General features: G+C 36.5%; 1 protein-coding gene across 5 annotated transcripts in view; it reads right to left on the bottom strand.

The window, feature by feature from the left end:
• OXR1 (oxidation resistance 1) overlaps positions 1 to 18,733 on the bottom strand; it is a 316,857-nt gene that overhangs the window by 19,886 nt on the left and 278,238 nt on the right. Inside the window, exon 1 of one of the 5 annotated variants that reach the window (XM_011930985.1) lies at positions 8,876 to 9,173. The exons of 3 other annotated variants lie outside the window; for them this stretch is intronic. In XM_011930985.1, coding sequence (XP_011786375.1) covers positions 8,876 to 8,941 — 66 coding nt within the window. In that variant the 5' untranslated portion in view covers positions 8,942 to 9,173. Of the gene's footprint in view, positions 1 to 8,875; positions 9,174 to 18,733 lie in introns of those variants that run through there. One more of the 5 variants, XM_011930977.1, reaches the window with a different exon arrangement.

The raw sequence follows: 18,733 nt of genomic DNA on the forward strand, positions 1-18,733 counted from the left end.
TTGAGACAGAGTCTCCCTCTGTCACTCAGGCTGGAGTGCAGTGGCATGATCTCGGCTCACTGCAACCTCTGCCTCCTGGGTTCAAGTGATTCTTCTGCCTCAGCCTTCCTAGTAGCTGGGACTACAGATGTGTATTGGGACTACAGGTGTGTGCCACCACGCCCAGCTAATTTTGTATTTTTAGTAGAGACAGGGTTTCACCATATAAACTATACTAAAAAATTGTATATTACAAATTCTAGAGGAATCATTTTAAAAAGTTTTTTAAAAAAGTATAACTGAGAATGCTAAGAGATGAAAGAATATGGAATCAAATTAAATCTGAAGCACAGGAAAATAAAATTAGAGCAGAAATCAATAGATTAAAAACAAAATCAATAGAAACCCAGCAATGGAACCAGAAGCCAGTTCTTTAATCTCTGAAAAGGTCAATAAAATTGATAAACCTCTACCTCTAGCCAGGATAGATGAGAGAGAGTGAGAGAATAAATATTAGAAATGAAGAGGGGCCATCATTACTGATCCCATGGATATTAAAAGAATAATAAAGAAATACTATAAAACTGTACACTCATTAATCTGATAATCTAGATAAAACAAACCAATTCTTTGAAAGACAGAAACCACCAAAAGTCACACAAGAAGAAACAGGTAATGCATGCCTATTATCTCAGCTACTCAGGAGGCTGAGGTGGCAGGGTCACTTGAGCCTATGAGTTCAAGACCAGCCCAGGCAACATAGCAAAACCCCAACTCAAAAAAAAAAAAAGACAGATACATGTTCAAATAATTAATAAATAATTAATAACCTCCTAAAACAAAAAGCACAAGGCCCAGACAGGCTCACTGATTAATACTACCAAATATTTATGAAGAAATTATACAAACTCTCCACAATCTCTTCCAGAAAACAGAAGCAGGGGGAATACTTCTTAACTAATTCTGTGAGGACAGCATTACTCTAATAGAAATAAAAACATTACAAGAAAGAAAAACTACAGGCAATTATCTCTCATTAACATACATGCAAAAATTCTCAACAAAACACTAGCAAATTGAATTAAGCAATGTACAAATGTACAGAATTATATAAAATGATCAAGTAGAACTTATCCCACCTATGCAAGACTGGTACAACCTTGAAAATCAATTGATGTAATCATCAACATGGTACAGAAGAAAAATCACGTGATCTTACCAACAGATACAAAGAAAAGCACTAGTCAAAATCCAACACTAATAAAAATGGTTTAGGAAGTTAGGAATAAAGGAGAACTCCCTCAACTGGATAAAGAACATGTATTAAAAAAATTCAGTTAACATCACATCTAATAGTGAGAAACAAGATCCTTTCACACTAAGACTGGGAACAAGGAAAGGATATCCCTTGTCAGTACTCTTACCTGACATTATGCAGGAAGTCCTAGCTAATACAATAAGACAAAGGAAGAAAATTAAAGTTATATAAATAGGGAAGAAAGAGATAAAACTGTCTTTGTTAGCAGACGACATGATTGTTAGTATGCAAAAATCCCAACGAATCAACCAAAACACTGCTGGAATTAATAAGTGATCATGGCAGGCTTTCAGAGTGCAAGATTAATATGCAAAAATCAACAGTCTTCCTATGTATCAGTAATGAAAACTTGGAATTTCAAAGTTAAAAAAAAGAATACCAAACTAGCCGGGCGAGGTGACGGGCGCCTGTAGTCCCAGCTACTCGGGAGGCTGAGGCAGGAGAATGGCGTAAAACCCGGGAGGCGGAGCTTGCAGTGAGCTGAGATCCGGTCACGGCACTCCAGCCCGGGGGGACAGAGCGAGACTCTGTCTCAAAAAAAAAAAAAAAAAAAAAAAAAGAATACCATTTATATTAGCATAATGTAAATGAAATACATATAATGCTAACAAAATACATAGAGATCTACATGAAAAAAAGTAGAAAACTGTGATGAAGAAAATATTTAAATACATATTCCACGTTCATAGATAGGAAGACACAATATTGTCAAGCTGTCAGTTCTTCCCAACTTGATATATAGATCCAATACAATTTCAATCAAAATTCTACCAGGTTATTTTGTAGATACAGGTAAATTGATTCTAAAATTTATAGAAAAAGTTTATATGCAAAGACACAGAATAGCCAAGAAAGCAATGAAGAAAAAGAACAAAGTTGGAAGATTGACGCTACTCAACTTCAAGACCTATTGTACTATAAAACTACAGTAATCACTACATCATGGTTTTGGCAAAATAACTGACAGATCAATGATACACAATAAAATACTCAGAAATATCCCACATAAATATGGTCAACTGACTTTTAACAAAGGAGTAAAGACAATTCAGAGGAGAAATAATGGTCTTTACCCCAAACAGTATTGGAACAACTGGATATCCACCTGCAGAACAGTCAATTGAGACAAAGTCTTTACACTAAATGGACTACAGAGGAAAACACAAACTATGAATCTCCTAGAAAATAACATAGGAAAAAAATCTTTGTGACCTTAAGTCTGAAGGTGCATTTTTAGATAAAATACCACAAGTACAATCCATGAAAAAGAAAAGTATTAAGTTGAATTTCATTAAAAGCAAAAATTTCTACTGTGTGAAAGACACTGTCAAGAGAATGAAAAAGACAAGCTACAGACTGGGAAAAAATCTCTGCAACATATATAAATGATAAAGGACTGTTATCCAAAATATATGAAGGAATACAGAAAGGAAGGATAGAGACAAAATTGTCTGTTCTATCTCTATGTTTATGTAAAATGTAATAAGATATCTAACAAACTGATTAAAACATGGACAAAAGATATGTCACCAGGGAAATGCAAATTAAAATAAGATTGGTATGTCACTACACACCTATTTAAATAAAAGCTAAAATCCAAAGCACTGACAACAGCAAATGTCAGCAGGGATGTGGAGAACAGGAATTCTCATTTGTTGTGGATGCCATGCAAAATGGGTATAGCCAGATGAAAAACAGTTTGGCAGTTACTTTCTTTCTTTTCTTTCTTTCTATCTTTCTTTTTTATTTTTTCAGAGACAAGGTCTCACTATGTTGCCCTGGCTGGTCTCAAACTCCTCCCACTTCAGCCTCCTAAAGTGTTGATATTACAGGCGTGAGTCACCACACTGGCCTACCAAACACATCCTTAACATAGGATAGAGCAGTCATGTTACCTGGTATTTACCTAAACAAGTTGAAAACTTATGTCAACACAAAATCTACATCCAAAAGTTTCTAACAGTTTTTTTTCTCATAAGTGCCAAAGGTGGAAGGAAGCAAAATGTCCTTTACCAGGTGAATGGATAAAGAAGTGGATAAAACCATAAAATAGAATATTATTCAGCAATAAAAAGAAATGAGCTGTCAAGCCAAAAAGACATGAAGGGATCTTAAATAAAAATTCCTAAGTGAAAGAAGCCCCAATCTAAAAAAGGCTACATACTACTGTACGATTCCAACTATATGACACTCTGCAAAACGCAAAACAGTGGAAAGACTGGTGGGTGCCAGGTGGTCACTATAAGGGAATGAGTGATAAACAGCTATGGCACAGGGAATTCTTAGGGTAGTAAAATCATACCATGTGATTCTACAACTAGATACATGTCATTATACACTTGTCAAAACCCACAGAATATACAACTCAAAGAATGAACCCTAATGTAAACTATGGACTCTGCATGACAATGTATCAGTATTTGTTCATACACTGTAACATATACCACACTAATGTCATATGTGAGTAACAGGGAAAACTGTGTTTTGGGGAAAAGAGAGTATATGGAAACTCTCTATACCTTCCATTCAATTTTTCTGTAAACCTAATACTAATCTAAAAAACGAAATCTATTAATTAAAAAAAGTTAGGGGGATAATAAAACAAAAAATCCAGAGAGGTAGTTACCAATATGAGGGTGACATAAGATGAGATGAGAAAAAACACACAGACAGATGCAGCTACATTAGTGATGTTCTAGTTCTAATACTGGGTAGTGGTACATCACAGATGTTTACTATTATGCCTCATAACTAGTATACATAAGATATCCTTTTCAACTATTGAGTCAGTGTTACAGCTCTCTTAGAATTTATCTAGCAGGTTTTCTGGTCTTCACTGGAAAGCCCCCTATGCTATTAAATTTATTTAAATGAAAAATAAAAAACAACTGAGTCAAATAAATTAAGAAAAAATATTTTACATTGAATATATGTGTACACTTATTTCAACTAGGTTGTGACTGCAGAGCAGAAGATGTTTCACTTCCCATAAGAGATACATAAATACTGGTTAATAAATGTACTATGACTATCTACTACAGATAGGCAGCATAATATTGAAGAATACTGGCTTTAGTTTTAGACTGCCACCTTAATTCTGATTCTGATTTTTATTAGTATTGTGAATTTAGGGAGCCTCATTTAGTTCCTCCATTTCTGATTCTTCAAATGTAAATACTCATACATTTTATGAGAAATAAATAATATGTATAAAGTCTATATAAAATAGGTTCTCATACATTAAACATATGAAATAAATAATTCTCTTCCTCTTGTTATATTCTGAAGATTTTTGAGGGCAAGTATGGCAAAGAGTTTAAGGGCATTGGCTAGAGCCAGAATGACTAGATTAAAACATCAGCTCTGACTTGCACTAGTTGTAGTGTGATTGCTATATCCCTCTGTTTTTTCACTCGTAAAATGGAAAAGATACAGTAATATTCCACAGGGTTGTGAGGAATAAATAAGGAAACTCATTATTAAGTGTTTAGAACAATATTTGGTATACACTATCAGTACAAGTAATTATTTTCATCATTGTAACTATTATCTCATGCTGAAGTCACTGGAAAGATTTTTACATTTAAATTAGCTCTTCCTAAAAATCCACCTGTCGGCTAATTCTTGAACAGATGTAAATAATTCGACATACAAACTTTTCTCCTGTGTTTTCATATATGAAAGCCTAAATTTTAAAAAAGTCTGTTCTTTCGTATATGACAGCCTAAACTAAGAAAATGGTGATGAAATTAGTGACTACTGATAAAGGTAATAAAACAATGATGTTATTTAATGATTTGTGACTTTGATTAAGACTAAATCCTTATAAAATGGGCTTATAATTTCAAGTAAATTATGATTTATTGACAGACACTAACAAGGTAAAGTATGGCACATGAATATATCAAATACATGAACAGCTTCAAATAAATGAATGATTAAAGTTTAAGTTATCAGAATAAACTATAAAACGGCCTTAAAAAAATAAAAGGTAACAAAACTTAAGCATGCTTGATCAATATGGTTCTCATCGAAGCTAACTGGCAAAAGGTTAATTTCATGCCATGAATTTTGTTAGGAGTGTATGTTTATTATTAATGTATTTGAGACATAAATTAACTCACTTATAAAACAAAAAAATCTGGTTAACACACAGGGTTACTGTAAGGTCACGTGATACTATATACATAGGCATTTAGAAAATTGTCAAGGTATCTACAGATACCTTAGTGATATCTCTCTTACAGAGGTAGTAATAATATGGCCATATTCGTTGGGTAAAGACGAAGAATTCTAAAAAGCTACACATTACAAACTCCAAAATGTCAAATTTTATTTGCTCTGAAATACTGGTTATTCTCTTAGATTTTTTTTTTTTTTTTTTCAGTTTAAAAGCATAAGAGCCCCCTGTCAGGCAAAATCTTACAGGGATCTCAATCTATAAAACAGGTAAAAGAACTGCTACTCCTTTTCATCCCAATTTTCTTAAGAACTGCCTGCTTTACAGCTCCTAGAATATCTGCTTTAAAGCAAAGCAAACAACTAGAAAACTGAGACTTCAGCTTGTCTACACATCAAAACACATCATACTGTACTATTTCAGAAAAACTTCAAAGTCATCCTGGTGAACTACAATATGTGCTAGTGAGAAGTGACAACATGCTAGCAGCCCTCACTCTTGGTGCCTCCTCTGCCTTGGCGTCCACTCTGGTGGCACTTGAGGAGCCCTTCAGCCTGCCACTGCACTGTGGGAACCCCTCTCTGGGCTGGCCAAGGCTGGAGCTGGCTCCCTCTGCTTGCGGGGAGGTGTGGAGGGAGAGGCACCAGTGGGAAGCGGGGCTTCCCGTGGGGCTCACAGGCCTGTGCGGCAGGCGCCGGCTCAGCGGCCCTGCACTTGGAGCTGCCGGCGGGCACTGCTGGCCCTGGGCAGTGAGGGGCTTAGCACACCAACCAGCAGCTGCAGAGGGTACGCCAGTCCCCCTGCAGTACTGGCCAGCTGGTGCTGTGCTCGAAATCTCATGGGGCCTCAGCTGTCTCCCCACGGGGCAGGGCTCAGGACCTGCAGCCCACCATGCCCGAGCCCCCGCTCCTGAGTGGGCTCCCGCTGGGCCCAAGCCTCCCCAAAGGGCGCCGACCCCTGCTTCGTGGCGCCCGGTTCCATCCACCGCCCAATGGCTGAGGAGTGCAGGTGCAACTGGGGACTGGTGGGCAGCTCCGCCTGCAGCCCTCCTACAGGATTCACTAGGTGAAGCCATTTGGGCTCCTGAGTCTAGTGGGGACTTGGAGAACTTTTATGTCTAGCTAGAGGATTGTAAATGCACCAATCAGTACTCTGTGTCTAGCTAATCTAGTGAGGACTTGGAGAACTTTTATGTCTAGCTAGAGGATTGTAAATGCACCAATCAGTACTCTGTGTCTAGCTCAGGGATTGTAAATGCACCAATCAGCACCCTGTCAAAATCGTCCAATCAGGTCTCTGTAAAACAGACCAATCCGCTCTCTGTAAAATGGATCAATCAGCAGGATGTGGGTGGGGTCAGATAAGGGAATAAAAGCAGGCTGCCCAAACCAGTCAGCGGCAACCCACTCCAGTCCCCTTCCAGATTGTGGAAGCTTTGTTCTTTCACTCTTTAGGATAAATCTTGCTGCTGCTCACTCTTTGGGTCCATGCTGCCTTTATGAGCTATAACACCACGAAGGTCTGCAGCTTCACTCCTGAAGCCAGCGAGACCACAAACCCACCAGAAAGAATGAACAATTCCAGATGTGCCGCCTTTAAGAGCTCTAACACTCACCGCGAAGGTCTGCAGCTTCACTCCTGAAGTCAATGAGACCACGAACCCACCAGAAGGAAGAAACTGCGGACACGCCACCTTTAAGAAATGTAACACTGCGAGGGTCCACAGCTTCATTCTTGAAGTCAGCGAGACCAAGAACCCACCAATTCTGGACACACTAGGGTCAAGCTGTCTGTACTACGCGACAGTTTAGTTCAGTGACCACTCCATGCTTCAACCGGTCATTCAAAATGGGAAATAATTCTACTAAACTTTCTGGGTTACTGTGAGGGTTCAATTAAATAATATATATGTATGGGCAGAGCTAATGGCCAATGAGTAGGAAGCATTCTTGCTCAGGCATGAAAAAAAGTATCTGACAAAATTATATAGCCTCCCGTAAGAACGAACAGAACTTGGCTGGGCGCGGTGGCTTGTAATCCTAACACTATGGGAGGCTGAGTTGGGTAGATCTCCTGAGCTGAGCTCATGAGATAAAAAGCCCAGCCTGGGTAACAAGGCGAAATCTAGTCTCTATAAAAAATACAAAAAAATTAGCGGGCTGTGGTGCATGTTTGCAGTCCCAGCGACTTGGGGGGCTGAGGCAGGAAGATCACTTAAGCCCAGGAGGTGGAGGTTGAAATGAGCCAAAATCTCACCACTGAATTCCAACCTGGGTGACAAAGTGAGACCCTGTGTCAAAAATAAAAATAAACGAATGAACAGGACTTGGACGTGGTGACTGCAATAAGCGTTAAGTGTTTGATGCACATTAATTAGATTGATCTATAAATTTCAGAATACCCACAATTTATTTTGCTTGTATTTGTAATAAACTGTATTGAAGTCTTTGCAAACTAAGAATAAATGATTATTCAAACTTCAAATCAAAAAAATGTATGAATAGCTTCATTGTTCCTGGTTTAAAAAACAAAGACGGTGTTAACTGATTTATCTAGTAAATCTAACCACAAACTTTAAAAATTCAATCATTTCAGGTGCCTAAACCCCTCTGTGCTGATGTAACATATAAATGAATTTTGAAATTACAATTAAAAATAACACCTTTAATATTTTAATATTTTGACACACTTAACATTTAAGGGAGGCAAGCTTCTTTGGGGGCATCTTATTGGATTTTAAATCATCTACAATTATAGTAAAAATAAAATAAACATTCATAAGGCAAAATATAATCCCAAATTACCAGAGAAAGAGCAATGGACATTTTATAACAATGTACACACACAGAAAAGTAACTAAAATTCTTACAATAGTATGGGACTGAATTTCCTTACTAGGATATCGCTTAAAGATTTGTATTAGGTAGCATTGCCTCAAAACTTTTTAAATAGCTTAAAAACCTTTTAGTCAGATTCTTAAAATTATACCCTTAAATAAACAATATTATAAAAGAATCTGGTTTGAGATCCACTCAATAATAATTAATTTACTCTGTTCTATTCAATTTATTTTCAAGTAAGAGAAAATCCTGAATAATTTTCTACAAAGTTAAGCTAAAAAAAAAAAACATTAAGGCAGCAATTAAGATTTGGTATCTTCCTGCTGGTGTAGAACATACAAAACACTTAATATGAAACAAAATTACAGTCCCTTATTAATTTCCCTTTTTGAAGATACTCAGAATTAACAGAAACAACTTCAAGGTACTCTGTACAATCATAAAATTTTGTATTCTATAAATATCCTCTATGCTTAAACTTTCAGAAATTGTATAATTTTTCATAATGTCACCATGAAAAGACTAGCATATATACAAATTAAAATAACTAAGGTTTACCAGAGTGTATTTATGATTAATTGGTTGATGTCTTCTCCCTTTTTTCCCATACCAGAGACGAGACATTTCCTTTCCAGGGTAAATTAAGTTACATAAAATCACGTAAGAACTGTTTTCAAAAGCATTCTTCCTCTGTCAAAGATAAATTTCCAGCACCAGAGCCTTACTACAGTGACAAAACAGTTCGCTAGAGACAAAGATTTGATTGACAAGAGAGAGAGCTAATCACTAAGGAGTTTCCATAGCAATGATAGTCCTGAGTGGAGGCTGTAAAGCTGGGGAGGGAAGAGAGAATTTCCCATGCTTAAGTTTGGTTGCACTGTACCCAAATGTGCAAAGAAAGGGCTCAAAACTTTAAAGATACAGAGCCTATATCTCCAAACATCAGTACACGAAGAAATACACTAAAAGTAACCCAGTAACAAAAAAGGAGTAAATATAATTTCCAGAGTCTCTCAAGGCACATGAATGATTTTAATAAACATTTTGTTGTTTGTTCATATAGTCATAAAATTATGTCCCTTACTTACAGCTAACAGTAAAACAAAATTACATCTTTTACATGAACATTTTTTAAGCAATAAGATGTCCTTTGTGGACTCTTCCACCCTAAAATTTTACAGAATGACTATGTAAAAACCAAGCCAATGTGCTACAAATAAATCCTACAGGAATATTCAAAGTGTCCTGAAAATTCCTTTGCCTGTTACACAGTCTGCTTTTAAAAGGGAATTTTTTAACATCTAATTTCTTGAAAAGGTAGTTATATTCACTATGCCTACATACACTTCACTAACCAGTGATATTTTGAATATAACCAAAGAAGTGAATTTTTTAAAGATTAAATATAAACTATAAAAATATATAAAAACTATCTAGAATTCAGCTTTAATTAGAGTATCAATGTCATGATGATACATTTGAAAATTTCTTTCATTTTAAGATACAGCTGCTCCTTCCACTTCACTTTGTTGTATGTACATGATGCCACCTTTTCACACACACACCACCTTTCTAACACACAATACTGCATCCCAACCAAACCCCCACCCCCATCTCCTTCCTCCACATTCCAGCATGCGCTCACACAGGGCACAGCACACCCCACAGTGAACACCCTACCTCCTCCACATACCAGACATTTCCCCTATTCCTCTCATTCAGCCCCACTACACTTAGCCTAAAATCTCTCCCACAGTTCCTCATAGGCACACCATCATTATCTTCACACCAGGCTTAAAGTTCTCTTCTACATACAGTGCATTGTGGTCACACTCCACCCCTCCATTACAGATTCTCCTAACAACTCATCAGCAATATTATAAAATTTGGTGGTGATGGTGGTGGAAGCAGCATTTTGAAAGCTTGTCATAACTTCCAGCTACATTTTCTAAAATAACAAATATGATGTGTGTTCCAAAGTGAGGTTTAAATGATATATTAAAAACAAAACCAAAAACCACCAAGCATGGCATAGTCTATTCTGTTGGTTGCCTATTCAATATCCACCCTTACACCTCTTTCCTAAAGTGGTCTTGATTTTGCTCAGGTATCCTTCCAGCCATATTTCTGAGGAGGTTTCTGACTAGTTCATCTCTGGACAGAACTAGTCATTGGAGACCTAAATCAGTGGCTCTCAAGTTTTAGCCGGCATCAAAATCACCTGGAGTATTTGTTACACCAGAATTCCGGGCTCCAAAAACTGTTTCTAATTAATGAGACTCAAATGGGGTCTGAGAATTTGCATTTCTAACAAATTCCCAGGTGCTGCTGCTGCTGATAGTCTGGGAACCACACTTCAAGAAACAACAGGTTTAAGCTATTCTGAGTGCAGTTTTCTGTTTCTCGAAGTCATCCAAATTTATAAATACAGTGTCAGGCAAACATAAAATGAGCTCAATGAGTCTCCTTGCCCTTTCTGTTTTTGTAGTATTTACGACACATATTGCTAAGTCATTTAAATTTGCCTAGATATCCAAGAGTTTGAAGGAGATGTCAATTATTATTATAATAACATGATGGGAAATAAAACAAAGCACTTTTGAAAACACTACCAGTTTACAAGTTGAACATAATCTGTTCTCATAATTCAGATATTCAATTTAATAATCCTTTTCCTTTACTTTATTCGAATTGAAGTTATTAAATTACCTTATATCTCTTCCTGTTTGATTTGGGAATGGTATGATAGAAGCTATAATATATAATTTACCCTACTCACTACTTATTATTTTATGCCAGGTGAGGTGGCTGTAATCCCAGTGCTTTGGGAGGGTGAGGCAGGAGAATTTCTTGAGCCCAGAAGATTGAGACCAGCCTGGGCAACACAGCAAGACTCTATCTCTACAAAAAAAAAAAAATTAGCTGGATGAGGTGGCACATGCCTGTAGTCCCATCTACTGAGGAGGATGAGGCAGGAGGACCTCTTGAGCCCAGAGTTCGAGGATGCAGTAAGCTGTGAGTGTGCCACTGCATTCCAGCCTGGACAACACAGCAAGACCCTTTCTCAAAAAATAATAATAAATTTTAAAATAAAGTAATATTTTAGAATTTTAATATTTAAAATCATAAACTAGTCTGTCACGCATACATCCTGCCTCTTCTCACAGTCTATATTAGAGGCTTTTCATTTCTTATTATTTTTGAGATGGTGTATTGCTCTGTTGCCCAGGCTAGAGTGCAACGACGTGATCTCCGCTCACTGTAACCTCCGCCTCCTGGGTTCAAGGGATTCTCCTGCCTCAGAGTCCTGAGTAACTGGGATTACAGGTGTGTGCCACCACGCCCGGCTAATTTTTGTATTTTCTTTTTTTTTTTTGAGACGGAATCTCTCTCTGTTGCCCAGGCTGGAATGCAGAGGCACGACCTCGGCTCACTGCAAGCTCCGCCTCCTGGGTTCACGCCATTCTCCTGCCTCAGCCTCCGGAGTAGCTGGGATTATAGGCGCTCACCACCACGCCTGGCTATTATTTTTTATATTTTTAGTAGAGACAGCGTTTCACCGTGTTAGTCAGGACGGTCTCGATTTCCTGACCTCATGATCCGCCTGCCTCGGCCTCCCAAAGTGCTATGATTACAGGTGTGAGCCACCGCACCTGGCCTAATTTTTGTATTTTTAGTAGAGACGGGGTTTCACTGTATTGGCCAGGCTGGTCTCGAACTCATGACCTCAGGTGATCTGCATGCCTTGACCTCCCAAAATGCTGGGCTTACAGGTGTGAGCCACCACGCCTGGCCTAGATAAAGATTTTTAATGGAAATACTATAGCTCACAACTTTGGGCTAGCAATTTAAGAATATTTTTAACAGGGAAAGCAAAACACTAGTTCAAAACTCTCCTGAGGTCGCTAATATCTTTAAGATAACATAATCAGTAGTCAAAACAGACGATATTAGGCATAAAACCTGGGTGCCAAATGCTAATAAAAGAAAACATACGAATAGTCTAAAACTTTAATTTGTAACTATACAGGTTCTCAACATAGAAATATAGTCATATATCACATAATGACAGGGATATGTTCTGAGAAATGCATCTTTAAGCAATTTCGTTGTGTGAACATCACAGCATGTACTTACATAAACCTAAATGGAATAGCCTACCATATAACTAGGTTATATGGTATGGCCTATTGCTTCTAGGCCATACCATATAGCACGTTACTATACTGAATACTATATGTGACTGTAACACAGTGATAAGGATTTGTATATCAAAATATATCTAAACATAGAGAGGGTAATGCATTGTACTATGATGTTATGACATCACCAAGAGAGAGCTCCATTACAATCTCAGGGAACCAACAAAATGTCATTATGTGGTGCATGACCATATTATGAAAATCAGTACCTATCAACTTACAAATTCCAATTAAGTGTTTAATCCTTCTGATTTCTTTTTCAGATTTATTAATTGTCTTCTGGAGTTATAATTTGTAATATTATTTGATTATTCAATCAGTATTAAAAAAAAGAATACTTAAAAAAATTCCCTTTATCTGAGAAATGTGATTTCTCAATGTAGTGACTTTAGACACAGAGAATTCCTCCACTTTTGGACCAAATTAATTCTATGTGGATTTTGCTGGCTATACTGAGAAGAGATCGTGAGGGTTTTGTGCGTTTAATATATTAGTTCAGTTTTAATTTTGGTGTTACTTATACCTTAATAATAATAAAAAACATATGTTTAATAAAATGAACACCAGAATACTCACTGCCTGTCAGCTTAGGAAATAAGGTATTAACCAAACAAGGGAAGTCTCCTGATAAGGTGTTTCTTAAAAGCTGCAGCAATAACCATGGTTGTAGAAGTTTTCTGGGAAACCTAATGAATGATCCTGACCATAACTCTACTTAATGACAGCTGTGAAAACAGAACTGGCTCCACAAGGCAATCACCACACAGTAGTGAAAAACCAAATCCAACAATGATATAATGTGATAAATGTTATGGCCTACAATGGTAAGAACGGGTTACATATTTTACACTCATTTAACTAAAATGGACAGCACTAAATACTAAAGTCAAAATGGAAAGACTATAAATTATTTTAAAAACTAAGCTGAAAGGCAGATTCTAACATATTTTGAATAATGGTCTAGAGGTTTATATAGTAAGTAGTTAACATATTTACATTTATGCTTAAATAACCTAAACTTCAATTATTGAGAAAATGTGACTAACGTCACATACCTAAAAAGATACAAGTTGTTTCAAAACCCCAAAATTGTATAGTATGTCTTTTTATCAATATTTTGGCAATCGTGAGAAGCAAGAGGGAAGCCAGAGCAATTTTATTCAAAAACGAATCATTTTAAGAATGAAAAATACTGTTACACACCCTATCAACACATAATCTTAGTAAATTCATTCTCAAAATTTAATCAAGTAAATGTGTGGGAGACTAAATAAACCAAGTAAAGCTGATTTAATAAAACCAGTTTCTTAGTTGTTTTTATTTATCATCCTAGGAGAACTGGATGCTTTAATTAGGTTTGGAGCGTGAAAGATACTGAAGTACATGTGGTATAAAATTAGAGATGAAAAATTTTGGAAAGCTTTCTCTGCCAGCTCTTATCCCAAAAGGAGTGGAAAAGTCAATCCAAAGGAAAGCAATCAAAAAGCAATGTTAGCATAAAGAGCTCCACCTTTGAGGCCTGTGTGGTCAAGCAGCAAGACTGGCATGCTGGACATGTGACACAATGAATTCTTGACTTTCAGAAAATTCTAGCATACAGCCTCTTAAAGTTGGTACTTGGGGTGGATGCTGATATTGTCTGCGGGTATGTAATGTCTCATGATAAATGATTGCAGGATGACAGTGATTCAACTTACAGTATTACCATCTTGACTTCATAAGAAATTTCAAATTTATCTTTATATTACAACAAATAAATTATGAAAGTGAATGAAAAGTTTTACATGAATCTGAGCTTATTGTGGTAGTCACTCCTTTAAGTTATACTACTGGATCCTCGGGCACTTGTCAAATATATTAATTTTTAAAGGGTATTTGATGGACAAAGTTGAAGAAGACAAAGTTCAGAGATCATTGACTTACAGCCTGGTATGTTTTTTGATTTTCCTCTCCTTGCAGTCTCTCTGAGTACACAACATGATGGAAGTCCTGTGGTATGTAAGGGAGCTACGCCAACATTAATTGTATCTGCATGGCTGCTACTGAGGAGAAAATATGTTTTCTTAAAAATCAAGGCACAAAATGATTAAAGAAATCTTTCTCCATAATGAACCACATTTATGTTTTTGATGCAGCACCCCAGATGAAAGGAATATGAAAAATATTTTGTATAACTTACATGACAGGAACTGAAACGTTGATCTATGTTATAATCAATATAGTCTAAAGATTCTTCCACAATCTTAATATTGTATATGTTTAACACAACACCAAGTTGTGGCATGGCATAGTACACTAGTTTTCCCACCTTGACTGCACAATGTAATTACCTAGGTAGCTTTAAACAACACTGATAACTAGGTCCTAGCCCCAATTATTCTGATTTAATTGGTCTGATTTGTGACCTTGGCAATGGTATCTTTGAAAGCTCTCCATCATGATGCAAAGGTTCTGCCAAAGTTGAGCACTTGGTATAGTGGAAAAAGTATAGGCTCTGAATTAAGAGATTAACCACTATGAGAATTTTAGCCAAATAAAAAATAAGCTTAAATAAATTATCTGGGCTGGGCGTGGTGGCTCACGCCTGTAATCCTAGCACTTTGGGAGGCCAAGGCAGGCGGATCACAAGGTCAGGAGATCGAGACCATCCTGGATAACACGGTGAAATTCTGTCTCTACTAAAAATAAAAAAAAAATGAGCCGGGCATGGTGGCGGGCACCTGTAGTCCCAGCTGCTCGGGAGGCTGAGGCAGGAGAATGGCGTGAATCCAGGAGGCAGAGTTTGCAGTGAGCAGAGATCGTGCCACTGCATTCCACCCTGGGCGACACAGCCAGACTCCGTCTCAAAAAACCAAAATAAATTAATAAAAAATAAAAAAGAAATTATCTGTAAAATAAAGATGATAATCTATACTTACATGTATTGCTCTAGCTCTATCAATCAATCATTCACGTGGTAGAATTACCATGGGGATGCAAACAGCAAATTCCAGACTGTATGACATTCTACAGAAAAAAATCTGATTTCTTAAAAACTGAAATAAAAAGCAAAGCAAAGCAATGGAGGAGGAACCTACATTTAGAGAGACTTAAGAGATATTTTAATTAACTGCAACATTTGAGAGCTTAGTTGGATCATGACTCAAAAAACAAATTGTAAAAATGCATACTGTACATATTACATGTATTCTAAATATTTTTACGACACTTGAATAACTATGAACAATTGGAGAAAAGGAGGGACACAGAAGAAATAAGCTGATAAAACTGAATGACTGGTACATGTGAATTTGTTTTACTATTAATCTTTTATTTTTGTATATTTATTGAACAAAAGTGCGATCATCAGGAAATAGCAGATGTCAACAGGCATTCTGTCTCATCTTCACCACAGGACTTGCCTGACAATTCGTTAAAATGCCAATAGAGCACTTCCCTTTTTAGTGAAAAGGCATAAAAACAATCTGTACCAAAAAACAGAAAGTAATATTTTTCACAGAACTGCAAAGCCCCGCATCAAACAGTATCTTTACAACACTGGATATACTTACTGACTTCCTGTGTTGAATACTGGCAGAAATCAGGGGAAAGACTATAATAAGTAGTTCCTTCTTGGTTATAAAGTAAGGTTATCAGACCCCCAAAAGCAAAACTCATAATGCATATTTCTTTTATTTGGGTATCACACCAAAAATGTAAGTTTGGTTGACTATGAAGAAAGATTTCTTTAATCATTTTGTGCCTTGTTTAAAAACATGCTTTCTCATCAATAGGAGCCATGTTGATGCAATTAATTCAGGCATAGTCTCGCTCTGTCGCCCAGGCTGCAGTGCAGTGGCACAATCTTGGCTCACTGCATGCTCCGACTTCTGGGTTCACGCCATTCTCTTGCCTCAGACTCCCGAGTAGCTGGGAGTAGAGGTACCCACCACCACGCCCAGCTAATTTTTTGTATTTTTAGTAGAGACGGGGTTTCACTGCGTTAGCCAGGATGGTCTTGATCTCCTGACCTCGTGATCCGCCTACTTTGGCCTCCCAAAATGTTGGGATTACAGGCATCACCCATCACGCCCGGCCCACACCAAAATACTCTTTATCATGTGGCATACAAAGTGACGTTACAAAAAGAGCAAATTCAGTCCTTTACACATAGTGAGTGATAAGAATAGTATTTCTCAGATCCTTTATCCAAATACTTAGGAAGTGATTTATTACTACTGACCACCTTAAAATTTGGCTAAATTTTCTTTTTCTTAGTAAACATATGTTTCTGTCTATCTTCAATAGGACTGACCTTCAATGTTCATATTCGGAAATTAAAATTTTAAAAAATATTACGGAATTTTTCGTGCTATCCCAAGTAATTATCCCAAGTAATTAGCAGGAATTAATCTTGCTATCCCAAGATTATTTAGTAATCTGGGGTGCCACAGTTTATGAATTCTTTTAACATATTTTAGGGTACTGATATGAATAATATAAGATCTGAACAGAGTTCATTAAGTTAAACAGTTGAAGTACTGGAGAAAATAATTCTGAAACAAGATTAAAAGGGAAAACAACAAATATTTTCACACTATCGCAGTATATAGAAAATGTTTCTTGTTGTTATTGACTTGCATTGGAAGACAGAATAAAGATAAGTGAATCAAATTTACAAAGATATGTTTCCTTAAGCTTATTGTAACAAATAACTTTCTAAGAGAGCTGTCCTAAAATGTAAAGTATTGTCCTTTGAGGTAATAAATTCTCTTTCACTGAATATGTTTAAACAGAACAACAACAACAACAACAACAAAATGTAAATGACAGACTGTGGACTATCAGTTAAAATGTCCAGAATCTATGGCTTTATGAAAAAATATTTACTACAACTGATGTAAGAACTTATTTTAGGAAATACAGCAATCTTGAAAGATGAGAAGCTTTATACCTTAATTTTAATCTATGCCTAAGTTTATCCATTAATAAATATTGAGAATGAACTATATGCCTATACAATTCTTAGTTCTGAAGATATAATAGTGTAAGAAATTGACAAATCCCTGCCTTATGTCCCTTACATAGGGAAAGGGAGAAAAAGGTAAACAATAAGTTTACCAAATTTATCATATACAAACTTCCCCAGTCAATGTATACATTTCTGGCTAGTAATATATTTCTGCTTGAATAACAGTCAGGGATAATAAAGATCTCTTTAAGTATCACTAAAGCAGAATTAACAGTGAGTAGAGTTGGTAGTTTAAATCTAACTGATGCCCAAGTCGGTAGCCATAACAAGTTCATCCTAAATTCTAGGGCACCTATTCTCCATTCCTATGTAGAACAAAAAAATAAAAAACATCACAGCACATTCTGAAGTACTACTGTTTTGTATAAGGGTTTTAGCCAAATTCTTCCTGTATTAAAATAAATCATGCTAACATTTAAAATTACTCTTTCCCTTAAACAAGTACTCATTAGTTTAACAAACATTTTTATTTTATTTATTTATTTTTTTGAGACGGAGTCTCACTCTGTTGCACAGGCTGGAGTACAGTGGTGTGATCTTGGCTCACTGCAACCTCTGCCTCCCAGGTTCAAGTGATTCTCCTGCCTCAGCCTCCTGAGCAACTGGGACTACAGGTGCGTGCTACCATGCCCAGCTAATTTTTGTATTTTTAGTAGAGACGGTTTCACCGTATCGGCCAGGCTGGTCTCAAACTCCTGACATCATGATCCACCCACCTCGGCCTCCCTAGTTTAACAAACATTTTTTAGGCACTTAGGATCCACGAGGCATAACAAGAGCAATATAATGTAAGATACAATTGTAAATTTTCTAGATGCCACATTAAAAAAGGGAAATTAGTTGTATTAATACATTTAAGCTAATGTATTCAAAATATTATCACTTCAACATTAATCAGTATAAACAAACAAGATGTTTACATTCTTTTTTCTTTCCATTCTAAGTCATTAAAATCCAGTGTGTATTTTATACTACAGTTCATTTCAATTGAGACTGGCCACATTTTAAATGCTCAATGGTTACATGTGGCTATTGGCTATAGGAAATAGAGTATTTTACACTACAGCACACCTCAATTCAGGCACTAAATTTTCATAGGAAATACTTGACCTTAATTAGATTTAGACTGATTTAGATCATATTTAGATTTCATGAAATTTACAGTTGAAAAAGTAGTTCATATATCTAAGTTATTCCTAATAT

This window comes from Colobus angolensis, unplaced genomic scaffold, assembly GCF_000951035.1.
Source record: "Colobus angolensis palliatus isolate OR3802 unplaced genomic scaffold, Cang.pa_1.0 Scaffold121, whole genome shotgun sequence".
Taxonomy (NCBI): Eukaryota; Metazoa; Chordata; class Mammalia; order Primates; family Cercopithecidae; genus Colobus; species Colobus angolensis.